Source organism: Eschrichtius robustus, chromosome 11 (assembly GCF_028021215.1).
Source record: "Eschrichtius robustus isolate mEscRob2 chromosome 11, mEscRob2.pri, whole genome shotgun sequence".
NCBI classification, from domain to species: domain Eukaryota; kingdom Metazoa; phylum Chordata; class Mammalia; order Artiodactyla; family Eschrichtiidae; genus Eschrichtius; species Eschrichtius robustus.
This window is the reverse complement of record NC_090834.1, coordinates 58610112-58630287: the sequence shown is the minus strand read 5'-3', so window position 1 is coordinate 58630287 and position 20176 is coordinate 58610112. Positions and strand designations below refer to the sequence as shown.

At 43.8% G+C, this 20176-nt stretch overlaps 1 protein-coding gene across 1 annotated transcript; it reads left to right on the top strand.

Moving 5' to 3' along the window:
- Positions 1-18564: 18564 nt before the first annotated feature.
- B3GNT6 (UDP-GlcNAc:betaGal beta-1,3-N-acetylglucosaminyltransferase 6) lies at positions 18565-19849 on the top strand. Its single transcript, XM_068556079.1, is given in 3 exon segments — positions 18565-18967; positions 18970-19512; positions 19515-19849. Coding segments are annotated over 3 exon segments (1281 nt in total).
- Positions 19850-20176: the final 327 nt, after the last annotated feature.

Sequence of the window (20176 nt, the reverse complement as noted above, 5' to 3'; positions counted from 1 at the left end):
TAGGCCTGGTCAAATGATTAAGGAAATCTTTAGAGATCTACACATTCAAATATATCATGACCATCGCAGCAAAGGAGTGACTTTCTGACTAATGCTGCCAGCCATACAGAGAATGAGGAATGGGGCTTGTTGGATGTTTAGCTTGTGTCTTTATCTCATTTGTCTTCCTCCTCCTCACCGTCACTCTAAGACGTTTCAAAAGAAACAGACATGATTTGTATGTATATACTCGAATGCTGGAAATATTGGGCTTTTCTTAACAGGTTAACAGTTTTTGCTGATCATAGGAAATTACCCTTTTTCTCTTTTTTTGACAAGGCTTGCATGTGAATTAAACTTTTCTTAATATTTGATTAAATAATGAAAACAGCCAGCCAAGGACTGGCAAAACCCCATATCCAGATGGCCAGCTGTGAGGCAGCACTTAGCTATTTCAGCCTTGATTTATATTTTTGTCATAGTAACCTCATGGATGGTTTCCCAAGGTAAAAAGAAAAGAAAAGAAAAGAAAAGAGCTATCTGTGGGATTCTGGTAGTTCTTCATTGTCTGCCTCTGTGCTGGTCCGAGTGTTATAAGCAAGCTCAGACCTGCCACTGGGTTCTATACTTGTCACATTCCAGATTTGCGGTGGGCTCTGGGATGTCGTTTGTGGTCACAGCCCGGCAGGGTGGGTGGGTCATCTTGTAACCTTTATGAAGGCCACCAGGACACCTGTAGAATGTTCCACCTCCACCCAGTTAAAGGTGGTTGCTCCATTTCCTTTGATCTTTGCAGATCTTTAAGTTGTCACTGTTTTTATGGCTAGGCAAACATGATTGGTGGGCAAACATATTTCATCCTCCTAGAATAACTCATTTGAAGTTACCAGTAAATGTCGTTATACTCTGACTTTTAAAATTATGCAATATTTTCCAGTTTTCAGAGAGGCCATGGTTATGCCCAGGGAAATGTGTTGGGTTAACTAGAGCTAAAATCATCAGGATCTTATGTACATAAAGCTTATTAGAATACCTGCTCCTTCATTTTGCTGAAGGAAAGAGATATAAGGGTTGAAAACAGCTCTAACTTACTTGAACTTGTAACAGAACTACCAAAAATTAAAGTGCTAAGACATGGCAGTGAAATCTCATTGTAAGGCAGCTAGTTCTAATTTGGATTTGAATGTATAACAAATTGAATCACTCTTCACAAACATAACACCTGCCTGGAATAAAAACCTGATTTGACCCCTTTGTAGACCCCCTTTGTAGCTCTGTACCATTTAGCATTTTTACAACTTTTCCCTGCTTATACATTATTATAAAATACAGGTTGTTTTTACTACATGGTGTCATTACCCCAGATTAAATTCTGAGCTACAGCTTCCAAAGGAAAGTCACTTTTTTCTTAAGCAAAGGTGTAAGACACTTCTGTTGTTTTTCTAGTATTCAGTAAGAAGCCTTGGTACAAATTTAAAACGAATACAGATTTTGTTGTTTTTCTTCACTTGCTGGCCTTAGTTTTAGTCCAAGTACTATTTTCCTTACTTTAGCATGCCAACATGCCATTAGGCAGATACTTCCCACCTGCTTTTATGATCCTCCAGCAAGAAAAACACTTGCCAAAATATAAATCTAAAAGAACTTTGGTTGTGCCTTAGGAAAATATAAACTGAACAGTTCCAACACAAGCCTGTAAGACTGTTCTTTATTTTGCCACAAGATTCTGGAGTCTGGCTACACATGTGCAACTACCTAGGCTGTCAGTCATCTAACAATTTTTAATGAGTTCATTTGTTTCACACCATTGTCATTTTTGTACTTTTCACTAAGAAATACTTCTGTATAAAGAATCTGTATAAAAACAAATGTACATCCTTCCTAACAATGCTAAACGCTGAGACTAAGGTTCTGCAGTATTAAGGTCAGATTAAGGGTACAGAGAACACGCCCTGACACTGAGGCCCTTTAGAGCAGTTTGTTGAATGAGCAATTCAGCCACTGCCACCTGTGTGCCACCTTGAATAAAGCTGTCCAGCACCTTAGAGACTTGTAACACTGTGGCCAAGTCTTCAAAGACCCTTGTTTCTGTTGTAAAAACAAACAGCATGAAACTGCTCAGCAAAGAAGTTTTAGAAGGGTTGAGCAGAAAGCAGAGCCTAAATCCAGGCTCTTTAATTTTCCAAGTTAGTTTTTGTCTCACACATGGCTGCCTTTTTAGCAACCTAAGTATTAGCACACTCAAGACTTTGTATCTGTGCCATATCAAGTATTGTGGAAATACTGGTGACCTTTAGGATATTGCTAAATTGCCTTTATTTCAATATGGCTTAATTTTTTTCCCTTCTAGGACTCTGGGTTGTATTATTACAGGGTTGGGTTATTACCGTCCCCCCCCCACTTTATTTTCTTGAGAGTCGCTGTTAACTAGAGTGTACAAAAAAACCTGTTTCCTTTTGAGCAGACAGTGGTTTGTGTGCATATCAACTGATGTGAAAGGTCCTCGTCTCTGAGCCCTATAGCAAATTGTATTCTAGAAAACATTAGTACTTTATGAGGATGTGAAAGAAGCAGTTAGCTTGCACATTTTATTATACTACCTATGCTGCCATTTTCACTCAAGAAAATTGAAAGCAGTTTGACTCTTTTATGGAAAAACTAGGTGAAAGGTGGTTGTGTTCATCGGATTGGTCACTCTACCTGCCTACCCCTTCGCACCTTGGTGCTTTCATGAAACATTGACACTCCTGAAGTGATCTCTTTTATCCTTGTGATATTATATAAATTAATGATGAACAGGAGGAACATTTGTTTTTGAATAAGACGCAAATGAGACCCCCAAATAGTGGTATTTGGTTTAGAATTAGATCAAATATTATGGTTTAACCTCAGTGCAAAATTTCCAGGACTGGGCTTTCCTTACACCGAGAGGGTTTTTCATATACCAAGGAGAGGAAGAGGTGTGAGTCAAAGAAAATCAAGAGACCAAAAACTTCAGGTACACGATGCATGAAAATCTTTAAATGCCTGAAAAAAATTAAGTTCTGTTTTAATGCCAACACCCTCAGAATTTAGCCAGTGTCCCTAGAGGTGACTAATAATTTAGTTCAAGGGTTTTTTATGAGTCCTATGGGTTGCATATGACTTTGCTCTTGAAAAAAATCATCTGTTGCTAAGTTTAACAGTTTTAGCTCTCAGTTCCGCATTTACATGACAGAAAAAATTATTCTAGCCCTGTGGTTTATGATGTGCTACTGGATAAGTGTTTATGTAAAACTGGTGTTTCAAAGAGAACCAGTTCTAATTGGAATTTGCAACTAAGTGGCAATTTGCAGATCTACCTCTGTCTTACATTGTGCATCATATCAATACCATAATATAATTAGTTTGATCACTTTGTCTTATTTTTCAATGTCTAAAATTATGCTTACTCACCATGCTGTAAACATTTGGAAGTAATGACTGAAACTTGGCTAAGTGTCCGTTGTGCAGGGGGCAGTAAGTGAAAAAAAGGAACCATCAAGACCCATCTGAATGGAAAATTTCAGTGCTGTTTTTTAAACTTCTGCACTTCCTTTAAGAATAAGGAAACTTTTATTTTATGTCTAATTGGAGTTGCTGGCTGGCGAAAAGCTGCCAGTGTTGCTGAGGTTTATGGGAGCAAGCCGCTGTACTTAAGGGCTTCTCCAGTTGCGGGGGAACGCCTCTCCTCTACCCTCTTAGATTCAGTTGTTGAGGCCTGTGAAATAAACTGACAAAGGACAGATTAGCAAGAGAAAGGGCAGGTTTTTATTTACATATGTAAATAGGAGTTCAGAGAAAAATGTGACTTGAGGCAGAATTTGCAGTTTATATACCATCTTAATAAGAGAAGGGGACAGCGAGAAAGGGCACTTAGGGGAAAACAAATGACTTTTAGGAAAGATAAATGGGCCCTTAGGAGAACAGGTAGGAGTTAAGATAGTGTCTTTTTAGATGTGGCACTGAAACTCCCAGGAGAGGATTTGACAGTTGAGTCCTTTAGGGAGGTTCTGGTTTTAGTCAGATAAAGGGAATTCAGGAAAAAAGCCTCTTCCTGTCTGTTGATTCTCAAGTGCATTCAGCTCAAAATGTTTTTTATGCCATAGTGGTGTATTCTGGACCCTTTTATTTCCCCTGTCTAAAGCTTTCCAAGAAGTTTCACAGACCAGAAGCCAAGTTGGTGGCTGTAGAGAGAAGATTCAGGTTAGAAGTTAGGAGATAAGAGATCTGCAAAGGGAAGGAAGGCATAGATTTATGGAGAAACAAAAGGAAAAGCAAAAATTAATAGTTGGAGCAGATTATATAAACTCAGTTTTTGAGTACAGAGGGCAGTCAATCAAAAGGATTTCTAGATGTTGGTCTTAAGGCATCTTTAAACAGTGGAGTCAGGATAGTAGTGGCAGTCTCACACACATGGTTATTTCCCAGAGCTCAAAGGACCATGTTCTGGTGAACTTCCTGAGTGGCCCAAACTGTTGTGGTGGTAAATCTCTTAAAGTTACATCCAGCTTCAGCTTGCAGGGCTTCAGGAAAAGGGCAGTTTTAGTTCTTAGTAATGCCAAGTCAGAAGGGTGGTAGAAAATTGGAAATGTTAATTAGTGACAAAATGCACAAGATGGCAGGATCCGGCTTACAAAGAGGTGAAAATAGCTCAAGGAGAATGAACAGGACTAGAATCTGATAATCCGCATGGGTATATTATAGTTTTCCATTGAAACATAAAATTTGTCTTTATAATCACCCTAGTTTTGTCAAAGATAATCAAGGTAAGACGGTTTTTGTTTGCAAAACGAGTCTAGTCTCATCAAACTTGGCCTGATTGTTTATATAAGTGCAATGAGAATAGTAATTGATGACATAGGCCTTTTGAACTTTTATTAGGAATCCCAGATTGGACTTTTAAATTCCTCGAGTCTAGGAATCCAAGCTGAGAACTTGCCATCAGACTTCTCTTGCATGCCTTCAGATTTGGATGAATCCCTCCTTCTCCAGGTCCCCAAAATATCTTAAGCTTTCTGGTCCTGCCAGGAAGTGGCCTTCCTAACTCACCCGTAAGGCTGGGACCCCTGTAAACCAGGTACTAGGCAGTTTTCCAGGGGGGCTTCATAAGCACTGGCTCCTTAAAGTCAGCCTTATTAATTCCTTAAAACTGGTCATATCTATGCACATCATCCTCAAATATGACATTCCAGTCAAAGCCTTGGTAATCAGTGTTTCCAGTTGTGTCCTGTTACAGGGAGAACAAATTCTTATTGAACTTATTCAAATAACTATATTGCCATGGAAATAAGTATTCAATAAGAGTTTTTTCCAAATTTTGGAGGGTTCAGACAGGGAGAATAGATAAATGCTTCATTTTTGTTTACAAAGATAATGATCTACTAAATTGCTGTAAGTGCTAGATAGCTTAAGAGAAAAGGTGTTCCTTAAATCCAGAAAATAGAACATTAAAGAACAAGCAATAAGGGACTTCCCTGGTGGTGCAGTGGTTAAGACTCCACGCTCCCAGTGCAGGGGGGCCCGGGTTCCATCCCTGGCCAGGGAACTAGCCAGGACTAAGGAGCCTCAACTAAGGAGCCTGCCTGCTGCAACTAAGGAACCCGCCTGCCGCAACTAGGACCCGGCGCAACCGAATAAATAAATATTAAAAAAAAAAAAAATGAAGAACCAGCAATATTCCAAGCAAAAGTCATAGAAGGAATCATAATCATTCTTCATCACTCTACTCAGTCCCATGTGATAAATTCAGGTCTTTCTTGATTTCGGTTAGCAATTTCATGAACCCATGAGCTTCTCCGTTAGTTCTGGAAATCCTTATTAAGTCCAGTGGTGTGATCTTAAAGTTACTTAAGCCTGTACCTCAGGGTACCTATTACAGTCTTTTCCATGGATCTCTGAGAAGATCTTGAAAATGAAGCCTGTAGCTGATTACAAGAGTTCAGGAAGGCATCAGAGTAAAACAATATCTGTGAATGACAAAAAGCTTAAAATGGCTATGGTTAAAGGTCTGATGAGTTCATTAAAATGCAGTTGACAAGGAAATTTGGTTGACTCTGTGACATTCAGCATTTCAAGATAAATGGAGTTATGACATTATACCAGGACATATCATGGACAGCTATGACATTAAAAAACTTCTAGAAATTTCATACAGTTTCTGAAATACTTATATTAATAACACATACCCATGGAACTATAATCTAGGGAAGGTTAAGCATCACTTATTTGACAATGCTTGCCATGCAATTTAACATATCAAATAAACCTAATTAGTTTAACACCTCTCTTTTTACGAAGTGAGAACAAATCCTTTGAGGCTTTCCAGGGGCCATCTGGGAAATCTCAAAGTCAGAGGTCAAGAAGACTTCATTTAGAATTTGATTTGGAGAAGTTGTTAAAAGGTTTGACCACTTAATTAAATAATATTGTAGGTCACTGTGAAAAAATACTTACCTATGTGACCAAAGTGACAGTAATTGCTTTGTCTCATTAAATACAGACCAATAATCCAAGAAACTCTGTCCTTTTAACAGGGAATTTCAACCTCTAGTTTTGCATTTGTACACTGTTGAGCTCTTTGTGTGTGTGTGTGGTGAAGGCAAGTACAGCATTTATTGCAAGCACCAAGCAAGGAGATCAGGCAGTTCATTGAGCTCATTTTTTAAAAATTATAAATAAATGCATTCAGTCTTAGCCAGCTTGACGACATGAATAAGATATTCTCCCCGCCCCCATTCCCTTCTCTACCTCTCCTCTTCCCCCCACCATCTGCAGACGCTTTACAACTTTCTATACCCATTCAGGTTTTTGTCTTTACTTTCCTCTTTCTCATTCTGGAAAACCATTTGACAACCTCTAAGCAACTACTTTAGGACAAAATTACTCTCCTTTTTTCCTTAACAAAAACACATCCTTCATTTCTTTCAGACCTTTCAAGATTGCTTCCCTTCTTTATTGTTTCTGGTATTTTTATTTATGTATATTGATTAGAATTCTTAACCCTTAGTAACCTTAATTTCCAGTGAAAATGAGGAAGTAGACAATTGTGAACTCACATCAGAATTCTGTAGTAGATTAACAAATTTATGAATACACCACCTCAATTTATAGAAGCATGTTTCTTTTTTTTCTTAATTAATTTATTTATTTAGTTTTGTCTGAGTTGGGTCTTTGTTTCTGCACGTGGGCTTTCTCTAGTTGCAGCAAGCAGGGGCTGCTCTTCGTTGCCGTGCGTGGGCTTCTCATTGTGGTGGCTTGTTGCAGAGCACAGGATCTAGGCATGCAGGCTTCAGTAGTTGTGGCACACGTGCTCAGTAATTGTGGCTTGCGGGCTCTAGAGTGCAGGCTCAGTAGTTAGTTGCTCCACGGCATGTGGGATCTTCCCAGGCCAGGGCTCGAACCTGTGTCCCCTGCATTGGCAGGCGGATTCTTAACCCCTGCGCCACCAGGGAAGCCCAGCATATGTTTCTTAATAGTACAGTTTTTGAATGTGGTAAAAGAACATGTTTATCAACAAACCCAAACACCTTTAGTCCCTCTGTAAAAATAAGTCAAAAGTAGATAAATTTATGCTTAGTAATTAATGTTTCAGTATTTTGTCTTATTTGGACATTACCTAGACCCAGATAGAGACACTTCTTCACTTGAAATTCACACTGAAGATAAAACTCTAGCTTTAGACCATAACCTTTCACCTTGGGTAATGAAACCTTGACATATTTGAGGGAAAGGTGGAAAACAAAGTTGGCAATCAGAGCAGCTAAGGAGAAGACAGATCACTAAGGAATTTAAGCAGTATTGTTACCTACAGAATTTCTGCTGTTGATGCACATTTGGAATACGCAGTAGTGACCACCATCTTCACACACTTTAAATATCTGGTATTGTTTCACAAGACCTTCATTATCATTAAGTCAGCAAATTGCTTCCTGTTTTGATTGGTAGCTAGCGTAGAAAATGATCACAAGAATATTTCCGACTAGAAAACCCTAAAACCCACTCGATTACAGGCCTGCAAGTGACCTAAAATTGTCCCACTCTGTTTAGCTCAGCAGCTGTCAATATTACAGCACCAATCACAGGTCACACTTTGCTCACAGTTCCTTTTTAACCCTTATTACGAGACCTGCTTCATGGCTTTTAAGGAGCACAGTGTTGCCATGTGGACCAGATTTAGTCATTGGTAATTTAAATATTTACGAAAATGTCATAAAGCTTCTGAAACTTCTCTGGCAAATGTCAGATCTGCAGATCATCACTTTTAAATCGAGTGTGCAGAAGTAACTCTTAGGTTGCAGCAGAGCACATTTATTAGAGAAATCTTTAAGCATGGAAATATGGTTCCCTACAAATATTCATCCTGACATCATCTGCACCTAAAAGAAAACGATGAAAGTTCTATGATTTCAAATGGCTCTGGACCAGGGGTTGGTGAACTACAGCCCACAGACGAAATCCAGTCTGCACTTGTATGGCCTGCAAAGTAAGGATGATCTTTACACTTTAAAAGCATTGTTGAAACATACAATAAGAAGAGGAATATGTTACAGACGTGTGTGGCCTGCAAGGCCTCAAATGTTCACTATCTGGTTCTGGGAGTTTGCCCCCCATTCTCTAGACCTTCCGCAAATATGGAAGGACGAAAGTCCTTCCCACTGCACTTCTCCACAGGGTGATTCCAGTGTGTATTTGTCAGAATGAAATATTTTATACATTTGAGACATCGCTCACTTCTTTGTTGAGTGTAATCATATGGTTTGTGTTTAAATATTTACACTATAAAGTATTTCTTCATATCAGTTTTACTAGATTGGCAACAGCCTGCTGCAAAGTGCCTAAATCTTTGGGGAAAATTACATGATTTTGTTTTCATCTTAAAGGAAATTCCATTCCCTATTATAAAGTCCAAAAATGCTACTTGCATTCAGCTTTTGAGTTGACTTCCAGAAAAATGAGATCATTTGACCATTTTTTTCTCATGCCATATAAAATGTGTCATGTGGTAATGTCAAGGAACTAATAAACTATCATCGTCATGTACACTTTTTTTACTTTCCAAAAGGAGAAGTTCAAAATCCTTTCCACGATTAGTACTTGTTTCTTTTGGCTCTTTTAGAACTGAATTACTTAATAGCAATTAATAAATGAATTATTTTAAGAAATAGGGATAATTTTTGTTTAATGTATTATAAGGCATTGTTTACTATCAAGCATTTCCATACTTTGGATATTTCTGAGTCATTTATCAGTGTGACCATTAGGTAAACTTTCCAAGCTAATACAGGGTTTCCTGGTTTCATTTTGGTGCAGATATTTGTCCTACTAGCAATTATTTAATAAACATAGGTGGTCGTGAATCTATACAAGGAACTAACCATTTTCAGGTGATCTCAGACTTGCTTATTCACTTTTTCTATTTGGCCAATGCCACCGTTTTTTCTAGAAGATAGAATTGTGTAATTTTATACACAATTCTGCTATAATCTAGGCTATATTTCAGCATTAATCACCTCGTTGTTGGTGAAAGTATTAAATGATACTGTTTTGAATAAGACTTCTAGTAATGTTTTATCCCTGGTTTATATTTAATGTATCTATACATTTATATAAAGGCAGGGCCACATGTTTAGTTATACAGTTTGTGCACTGCACAATGGTACCCAGTTGGGGGAGGGGGTTAGTACAGGCTGAAGCCTCACGGTATGTGCCTTGGAAGGGTTGCGTCTCACGACACACTTTTTTTCAATTTCTGAGTGAAGCGGGCTGTATAGGCCAGCAGCAATCCTGTTCATGGGAAGGATGTTTAGTAATTATGACTTTTTTTGTCATTAGTCTTAAGTGATACTGCAGTAAATTTCTACTCCAAGCCTGGGTGATTTACAAGGTTAAAAGCTAATAACTTTTCAATTAAACATTAATGATCCATAAGTACACAGCATTCTTAAGTTTATGAGCTCTGGAGTAAATGCATGAACCTTCCAGCTTCACACAATGAAGGGGGACATATTGGAAACAGAAAAAACTTACTGCATAAGCCACATATGTCTAGGGTCTTATCTTTGGCAATGACCAAAGTGCCTTATAAGATGTAAAACAAATTAGAATTTCCTACAAGTCACCTAGTTTTCCAAACAACATCTTTTCAAATACTAGCTTTCCTAGCCAAGCCTGCATGAATTGATCGTTTCTCTCACTGCCGACCATATGATATTCTTCAACTAGTTCCTCTTTTGTGTGTCAGGGAGGGGCAGCCTTGCCTGGATCAACAGATAGACGCTGGCAAGAGGTAAACCAGGATCCTTGCCTGAGGACACAATTTGGACCGTGCTTTGTAAAAGGGATGACTGAAAAAGAGTTAAGATTGCTTCAATTCCACCTCTGAAGAGTACACACCTTTTTTTTTTTTTTAAAGAATCTTGATAGATGGACTTTTTTAATATATAATTTATTTATTTATTTGGTTGTGCCAGGTCTTAGTTGCGGTAGCCAGGCTCGTTAGTTGTGGCTCGTGGGCTCCTTAGTTGTGGCACATGTGCTCCTTCGTTGTGGCATGTGAACTCTCAGTTGTGGCACGCACATGGGATCTAGTTCCCTGACCAGGGATCGAACCCAGGCCCCCTGCATTTGGAGCGCAGAATCTTAACCACTGGACTGCCAGGGAAGTCCCAAGTACTTTTCTAAAGCCACCCTGCCATACACTCCCACCCCCCCACACACAAAGGCACAATCAATTTAGTCTATTGGATTTTTATTGAGCTTACTCTGGGATCAGCTGTGGCATGTCTGAGATATTTTTTCCCCTCTTCTTTTTTTTTTTTTTTTTTGCTTCAACCCCTGACTAGGATGCAGAGTGGATCTACCTGAATGAGAGAGAAGTCAGGACCTGCTTCACTTGGTTAGGTGGCCTAGCCCCCAAATAAGGCTTGATTCTCAAAGGAAAATGTGGAGAAAGCACAAAAAGAGACAGAGGGTTCATTTCATGAGCCCTACTATGTGGGGACCATATGGCACTGTGCCCTCCCGTCAACAAACTTTGGAAAGTTGTGTCGTGATAGGTGCTAGGAGTACAGTGAATAAGACACCTTGCCCTATGGCACTTACAATCTAGTGTCTGACAAATAATTGTGCCAGTCACATTTGGGATGGGTGTCACAGAGGAAGGGTATAGGGAGCTCTGGGAGTGTGCACAAGGGAACCAGAGAAGGGAAGACTTCCTTGAAGATGAACAGTACATTAAGAACTGAAGGATAAGAGGAATCAGGAAAGAAAAAAGAGGCTGGTTATCACAGAAGAACAAGTGATGGGTTTCTGGAGAGATGAACAGGAATTAAGTCACACAGGGTTTTCAAAGCCATGTTAAGAATTTGAATTTGGAAAGCTCTTGAAAGGGTGGAGAATGGAGTCAAAGGAGGAGGGATACCAGGGAGAAGGAGAATGTGGTAGTTCAAGTAAGAGATAATGGTGATAGAGGCACTGGAGATAGAAAATCAAATATATCTGAGTTATACAGAAAGAAGCAGATATGGGGTGAGTTATCAAGTAAGTTTGGGATTTGTTGAGTTTGAAGTCTGGGCGAGATACATATCCTGGTGGAGAGCTTAAGGAGAGTAAAAAATGCGGATCTGGAAGTCAGGTGAGAGATCTGGACTGAAAATATAAATTTGAGAATCAAAAGCATACATGGTATTTGAAGCTATGTGAGTGGATGATTTGTGGAAGAGGGTCTCAGACTGAGTCCTAGAAATCAAACTGTTTAAGGATTAGAGGAATGTTGAAGGACATGGGCACCTCCAACCAAAGAGAGTCATCAGTCACTTGAAAAGGAAGCCTAGGGTATAGGCCTGAGTTCTAGTTCCTCGGGGTCTGTGGATGCCAGCTGCTGGGCTGGGTTCAGCTGTGGCTGTTGGCAGGGCTGGCTATGTGGTCCTTCACGAGGCCTGAGGGGTGGAGGGGAGTAACCTGACCCAGCACTGCATCAAGGTAGCAGGCTCTGAGTTGCAGCCCATTGGCATTAGTCCCGGCGGAGTGCTGTTACACACTTCATGTCCTTGTTGGTGTCTAACAGCCCTAGCTTAGGATCCTGGTCCTCCACTGAAAAGCTGTGTGATTGTGTCCAAGTCACTTAAATGTTGGATTCTATATATGTAAAATGTAGAATTGTCTTAAGGGTTAGCGCCATGGCGTAGTATGAATCTAATTATATTGGGTTTTCTGAATAGGAGCATTCCTGTAAGAGTGCCTGCCCAGGCTTGCCAGGGGTACTTCAAAACTGCTGGACAGACCTGAGGAGTCAACCCCTCTTCCACTGGCCAGTTCAACCTGGAACAACCAACTTTCCTCCCCTTCCTGGTCACCTGGCTGACCTGTGCCCACAGAATCTGTTTGTCTTGGAGGTGGAGACGGGTTCCTCTGCCTTATCCCACTCCCCCGTTTTTCTGACAAAGGTGTGGCAGGACAAGCAATGGACCTTTTACACTAGGTGAAAACAATCCCCCGTTGTAAAGGTGAGGGCTGAAAAGGAGTTAGGGTTGCTTTAATCCACCTCTTTTGTTCCACCTCTGAACAATACACCTTTCAGAAACCACCCTACCACCCACACCCAGTACATACATCTCACTAAGTTCCTCCCTGGCCATTCCAGAACCTTCCTAGAGAGGTCATCACTGCCTGTCCTAAAGTCTGGTCACTTTATTCCAATAAGCTTACCACCATTTAACTTTCTCCCCACTTCAATTCACCCCCAAACTTCCCGAAAGACATTTCTGCTAAAGAGAAAAGATGAGTTTTTAGGGAGCTTGGAGAAAGTGAGTTAACAACATTAAGTCATTGGGCCAACCTGGATGGATGTCTGCTCTGTGCCAGGCCTTGGACTCAGCCATGAGTGGGACAGGAGTTGCTCAGTCTGGGGAGGAATATGGTCAGGCCTGTCCCACCACTCTCCCCTCATACGTATCCTCACTCTTCTCTCATCCAGACATCCCCCTTGCCCCTGCCCAGCCCCTCTAAATTAGCAAGGAGAACAAGGAGCCTGAGAGGTGGAACATTCTTACAGAATCCAGTAAGTTATCAAGCTCTGAGGACACCATCCCTGCCCTTCTGATGACCCCTGCCCAGTTCAGGCCTGGCCTCACCTCTCTCTCATGGATCACTGTACCCATCTCTGGGTTCCCTTCCTCCACTATTTCCCTCTTTGGCATCTGTACCACATATGGGCTGCTACACTGGACTCTTGAAAACAGATATGGACTGGTCAAAACTTTCAAAGGATCAAGTTAAAACTCCAGGTACGGCATTCAAGGCCCTTCTCAGGAACCTCTAATTTATCTTTGCACCTTCAACTCCCAATATTTACCCTTCCAACGACACTAAACGTGGAATGTTTCCCAGACATGTCCTGTTTAGTCCCACCTCTGTACCTCTGCCCGGAGTGCCCTCTCCCTCTTTACACCACTCCTTACCTGCTGGGAAAACTCCTTACCACCTCAAAAGCCATGTGGTAGGTTAAATATGGCCACAAATTTTTGGAACTCCTCCTCACCCCTTTTATCTGGGCTGGTCTTGTGACTTGCTTTGACCAACAGAATGTGGTAGAAGTGACATGATACAAGCTCTGAAGCCCAGGCCTCAAGAGGGCCTGTAGCCTCCACGGTCACCATCTTGGAACCCTGAGACCAACACGCCATGTGTTGTAGCAGCCCTGGATGAAAGAGCACAGGAGAGTGAGGCCCAGCCACCCCAGTTGAGCCCAGCTCCCAGCTTACACATTAGCTGAATAGAGCCACATGAGAGAGTCCAGGTGGGTCCAACACAAGAACCTCCCAGGTAGCTCACAGAATCTTGAGAAATAAAAATGCTGGTTGTTTTAATCCATTAAGTTTTGGGATGGTTTATTACACAGCAGTAGATAACTGATACAATGCAGTTCTAATGTGAAGTCTTCCCTGGCTCAGTCAGGTTCCTTCCCTGAGTTCCCTCTGTGTTTTGTACACATCACATCACTTTATAGTCATTTACTAGCAGGCTCTCCCAAGTACAGTGAGCTCTGAGGACCAGGGCTGAGTCTGATTCATCTCCCTTCCAACCACTCACAGTGGTAATGGGATGAAGCCCTTGATCACTTGCCAAGTTCAGTATACTCAGATGTCATGAATTTGGCTAGAAAGTATGCCTAGATGAACATTTCACATGCAAATTACTCAACAAAAATTTTAAAGCATATCCTATGTTAACTCCCAGGCCCTGGAGTTGCTCTCAGTCTTGCAGGGAAACTACTCATTACAATACAGCATCAAAATGTTTCAGTCAAGTGTATTGCTGGGAGTGTACACGGCAGTTGGTTGGTGGGTGAGTCAAGAAAACACCTAGAAGAGGTAACATTTAGCTTTATCATAAAGGGTAAGCAAGCTGTCACTGTCGGAAGGAAGCTTGTAGCCGTCCCCCACTCCAAGGAGGAGGAGGGATGCATGGATTGGTCAGATTCAAGTATACTGACCTAAGCCACAGTCCTGGGTGTGGGGCCTCAACCTGTGAAAGAAGGGGGTTAAAGGTAAGTCCCTGTCTGGTGATGGCTCCTGTCTATTTCTTCTCTCTCAGACACTCAAGATAAGATGGGGGCTTGGGCTTCTTCCCATCAACAAGGAGGTGCATTTTCTCCCCCTCCCTGCCCCACTCTCTTTAGAGTGCTAAGCAAGAACCAGAGGGAGGCCAAGGGGAAAGGAACCAGGGCAAAGCCCCAGGCTTAGGGCTCCATATTGGGGGTTGGAGCCAAAGGTAATAAAAGGTGTGTCTGCCTGCCATATCTGTGGTGCATATACAGGAATACCTTGGGGTGGTAGGGGGCTGGAGGAATCTATGTTCCAGCCATCTGTCACTTGGCATCAAGACAGAAGAGGAAATAACCAACAGGAACTTTTCCTGTTCCCAGGAAAATAAGGGACAGAATCCCAGGTAGAGTGAATAGCACTGCAAAGGCAAGTAAATGTGTGGAGCGATAAATGGAGTGAGAAAGGAGCACAGAAAGAGGGTCACAAAGGAACTCTATACAATCCTGCATGAGAAGGCTGAACTTAATCCATAAAAGATGACCTGCTTTGCTCCATAAACATTCCTGTGTTAGCCAACTGCTAACGTTACTATGGTACTATGTGCCAGGCATGGTTCTAAGTGCCTTACACCAATCAACTCATATTACCCTCTGAGGATATATATCTCATATATCCTCTTAGATAAATAACTTGCCCAGGGTCCTACAAATGAGGAATCTGAGGTTCGAAAGGTTCACATAAGTGGCAGGTCTTTCCTCTTTCACCAACTTTGCTACTCAGCAGCTGTGGTATCAATCAACACTGACACAGGTTCTGCTGAGCTGGACTTACCAGGAGGCTTCCAGCAAGAGGTAGTAGTTGAGCTGAGTCCTGAGAGACAAGGGATCAGAGCCAGCAGAGACCGTGACAGCTTAAAGTGCAGGGACTCCAGGGTGCCTGGAAGAGTGGTTTGAGAATAGGGGGGAATCCAGCAAAAAGAACCACAGAGAAGACACCCAGAGCTTCACAGTGTCAGCACCCAAGAACAGAGCCCAGCAAACCAGTGACACCCTCAGGTACAGGACCTGGCCCATCCTTTTCCTTTCATATCAAAAGGTGGCTGAGATGCAGATTTCTGGATCAAGTTTATCAAAGTAAATGCAGGTTTAATTGAGACAAGAATTACTGTTGCATTGAAACTGAGATTATTTTCTTTCTAGAAATGATTGTGGGCAGGAAGAGGAGGTAGAGAATGCTTTTTAATTATTTTTTAAAACTAGCATTTGTATGGCACTTTTTAGCACTGACAATATTATTTCCTCGCTCCGTATTTCATTGAGAGATGAATGTTAACTTTCTCAATTTTTCAGATGAGAAAACTGAAACCTAGGAGGTTAACAAATTCATACAAAGTCACACAGCTAATGAAAGAAGCTGGGACTCATGCCCAAGGTATTCAGACTCCAAATTCCATTCTCATTCATTCTTTCATTCATCGGAAAAAATGTATTGCATGCCCCAAATGTGCCAAGTACAGGACTAGGCACTGAGCATATAGTGATGATAAAATCGTTTATTTTGCTGTTTCTCTTTCTCGGTGCATTAAACACTGAAGCAGAAATCCATTAAGAGCTATAGGAACCTACATCTAGTATTTCTAATGGGCCTCACTGATTACAACTTTTGCAAGGTTCTCCCACTTTTATTTGTAGTTAACTGCTGCCATTATTTCACGGAACACCAGCTTTGTGCCCATCTTGTGCTAGACATTGTGTACGGACTGTAACAACCAAATACGAGAGTACGGTTCGATCTGGTAAAATATCTACTGTGAGCAAACGACTCAATCTGAGAATAATTATTGAGCACATATTCTGGGCAAAGTATTCATTCAACAAATAGTTACTGGTACTCTGATGATCATAATAGCTAATATTTACTGAACTCTTACTATTTGCCAAGGACCATGCTAAATTCTTTACAGACATTATCATTTCAGTAACTCTTAAGAGGTAGCTATTTGACAGTTTATATCAGCTTGCTCAGCATATGCAGTTTGAAAGTGGTAGAGGCAGAATTTGAACCCAGGCAGCCAGTATTTTCCACCAGTATGTTGTCCCAACTCCCACCCTGGGCAGGGCACTGGGGAGACAGTAGTGAACAACACAGATGCCATCCCTGCCCTCAGGATGCTTACAGACTAGGAGGGAAGATGAAACTTTAAACAAATAACACTCTAGTCTCCTTTGAGTTAATGTTAAACCTTCCCCAACGACATGCCTATTCAAGTGGAACTAGAGGATGAAGAGGCCAAGCAGGTGTTAAGTAGGTGAAGGAGGGGAAGGGAGGTCCATCCCAGCAGTGGAACAGTGTGAGAGAAATCTCCAAGGTAGGAAGAGGTTGGCAGTCCAAAGCTGTGACTTGGCTGATGGCCAGGGTAGGTGGATGACAGTGAGAAGTTGAGGAAAAGAGCATGAGGAGTGGCGTGCAAATCTTCATTGTTCACAAGTTTTTCCAGCTGCTGTAGAGGATGGATCAGCTGAGAGCAAGAAAGTGTGTGGCGAAACCAAGCAGAGGCTAGTTCATCTGAGCAGCAGATGCTAGCTTAGATTCGCCTGTTGATGGTGGGAATGGAACGGGACAGACTGATGAAATATTTAGGAGTTAGAAATGACCAGGCTTTGGTTGGGGGGATGAGGGAAAGGAGGCAGTCAATCACAGTTTGGGGCTTGAACAACACGGTGAGGGTGGAACTCTGGGACAACTCTGGGGAGGAAGATGAGAGCTCAGGCTGCACCCAAGGTGGCTGTGGACCACCACATGGATATGGTAAATAACAGGCTGTTGGTTGGACATATGGCTCTGGAGTTTGGAGGTGCTAAAAGCGAAGGAAATCATCTTGCACAAAGGTGAAAAGAGTGTCTAGGACAGAGTCCTGGAGAACTGGCCCCCCACCCCCCGCCCAACCATTAAAGGACGTTAGAGAGGAAGAAATGAGCAAAGAAAACTGAGAGACATGGTTAAAGAGGGAGGAGGAAAGCCAGGAGAGAGTGGCGTCCCTGAAACAGACAGCAGTGTATTTCAAGAAGAGGAGGACCTGGTGTGGCTGAATTTAGCAGGGAATAAATACAGGAAAGGCTGTTGTGATCTGGGATTTGTCCTGAGGTGTCCTCATGAAGGCAGGGCTTGAAGTGCACCTGGGCAGGCCGGAGGATTTAGGTACACAGAGGAGAGGGCCTGACCTGGCATGTGTGGGAAACAGAAAATAACACCAACAGATAGAAATAGAAGGAGGTGGGGCCAGAGGATGCCAAAGAGGGTAAAGAATTGGTGCCATTAATTGACTGGCCAGTTCATGCTCATTTAATGCTCTCAACTACCCTGCAAAGTAGGAAGCTACCAACCCTTTGGTATAGAGGGGAACACTCAGCCCTAGAAATCTGAAATGACTTGTTCAAGATGATACGTGTAAGTGGTAATGACTGAATTTTAACCTGGGTCTGTCACCTCATCCTTCCCAAGGAGGCATGGGCATCTATTTCCCTTTCCTTCCCAAGGAGAAAAATAGATCAGAGAGGGTCAGGGCTCGACAGGGGTGGAGAGGAGGGAATAAGCATGGAGAGATTTGGACGCAGTATCAACAAGATGTGGAAAGTCTATATAAGTTGAGGGTGGGGTAGACAGTCAGGGCTTCCGGTTGGAGCAACTGGGCAGAGGGAGGTACCATTCACTGAAGTGGAAAAAGCAGCATATGGATTCACGGGAAGACGGAGGCTTTGACTTTGACTTGAGTCTGCCCGGCCTACCTGACATCCAGAGGAGATGTCAGGAGGCAACGAGATACACAGATCTGAAGGTCAGAACACTCCAGACTTGGGAGACGTGAAATGCTTCAGTTCTTGTTCCTTTATTTTATCTTCTTAACAACAGAGTTGAGAAGGGGCTGGTTCTCAGTTCTGGGAGAGACATGACGGGGGAAGGGTGTCATTCCGCTGATTCAAAGACGACTCCCGGCTCACCTTTGACTCGGTTCCCCCCACAGATGGCTTTTCCCCGCCGCAGGGCCGTGAAACCCAAGACCCTGACCTGCCTTCTAGTGGGTTTGAGTTTCTTGGGCCTGCATCTGTGGTTCCTCAAAGCCAAGTCCCAGCAGGAGAGGATGTCGGATGGCTCCCCGCAGATTGCCCGTGTGGCCCCTGTTGCCGCGCCGCCGTCCAGCCCAGGGCCTCAGTGCTTGGCCAACGCCTCGGCGAACGCCACGGCCAACTTCGAGCGGCTGGCCACGTGCATCCAAGACTTCCTGCGGTACCTCCACTGCCGCCACTTCCCGCTGCTCTGGGATGCGCCGGCCAAGTGTGCGGGCGGCCGCGGGACCTTCCTGCTGCTGGCCGTGAAGTCGTCGCCTGCCAACTGCGGGCGTCACAAGCTCATCCGCCGCATGTGGGGCAGGAGCGCAGCTACGGCGGGCGGACGGGGCGCCGCCTCTTCCGGCTGGGCGCCGCCGCTCGCGAGGACGCCGAGCGCGCCGAGGGGTTGGCGGCGGTGGTGGCGCTGGAGGCGCGCGATCACGGCGGCGTGCTGCAGGAGGCCTCCGCGGACACCTTCCTCAACCTCACGCTCAAGCACGTGCACCTGATCCACTGGCTGGAGGCCCGCTGCCTGCACGCGCGCTTCCTGCTCAGCGGCGGCGACGACGTCTTAGTGCACACAGCCAACGTGCTCCGCTTCCTGTAGGCGCAGCCGCCCGACCGCTACCTCCTCGCCGGGCAGCTCATGAGCGGCTCCGTGCCCATCCACGACAGCGGGAGCGAGTACATCGTGCCTCCGCAGCTCTTTCCCGGACCTGCCTACCCGGTGTACTGCAGCGGCGGCGACTTCCGCCTGTCCGGCCGCACGATCCAGGCCCTGCGCCAAGCCGCCTGCCACACCCCGCTCTTCCCTATCGACGACGCCTACGTGGGCATGTGTCTGGAGCGCGCCGGCTTGGCGCCAGTGGCCACGAGGGCATCCGGCCTTTCGGCGTGCAGCTGCCCGGCGCCCGGCAGCCCTCCTTCGACCCCTGCATGTACCGTGAGCTGCTGTTCGTGCACCGCTTCGCCCCCTACGAGATGCTGCTCACGTGGAAGGTGCTGCGCGACCCCGGGCTGAGCTGTGGCGGGGGGGCACAGGGTCTCCTGAGGCCGGGTGGGCTGCGCTGGAGGCGGGGATGTGCTCATCCGCGCGTGATGCTTTTCGGGCTGAGCGCATCTTCCCTGCTCTGGATACCTTCTGTCCTACCCAGCGTGGTGCCCTTGAATCCTAGCTGCACTTTGGAATCACCTGGGTGAAGGGGGTGGAAAATGCCTATATCCTGGCCTCATCTCCAAAGGTTCTGATTGTCTTGGGCGCCCCCAGACTTCTCGGTATTTTTTAAAGCTCCTCAGGCGATGGGAATGCGCAGCTAGGAATGAAGCCCACTGCACGAGGGATGGAGCCAGCTCCATCGCCCCCTTTATGAGCCTTCCAGGACACCCACCTCGAGTCATTGTGGGCAATGGAGCAACGGAGGTGTGAGGAGCCAGGATCAAATGTCGCCTGCAGGTGCAGGACACATGTGAGTTGTTACTTCATCATTTCCTCCACAAATGTGTGGAGCTGGACTGACAGCCATCAGA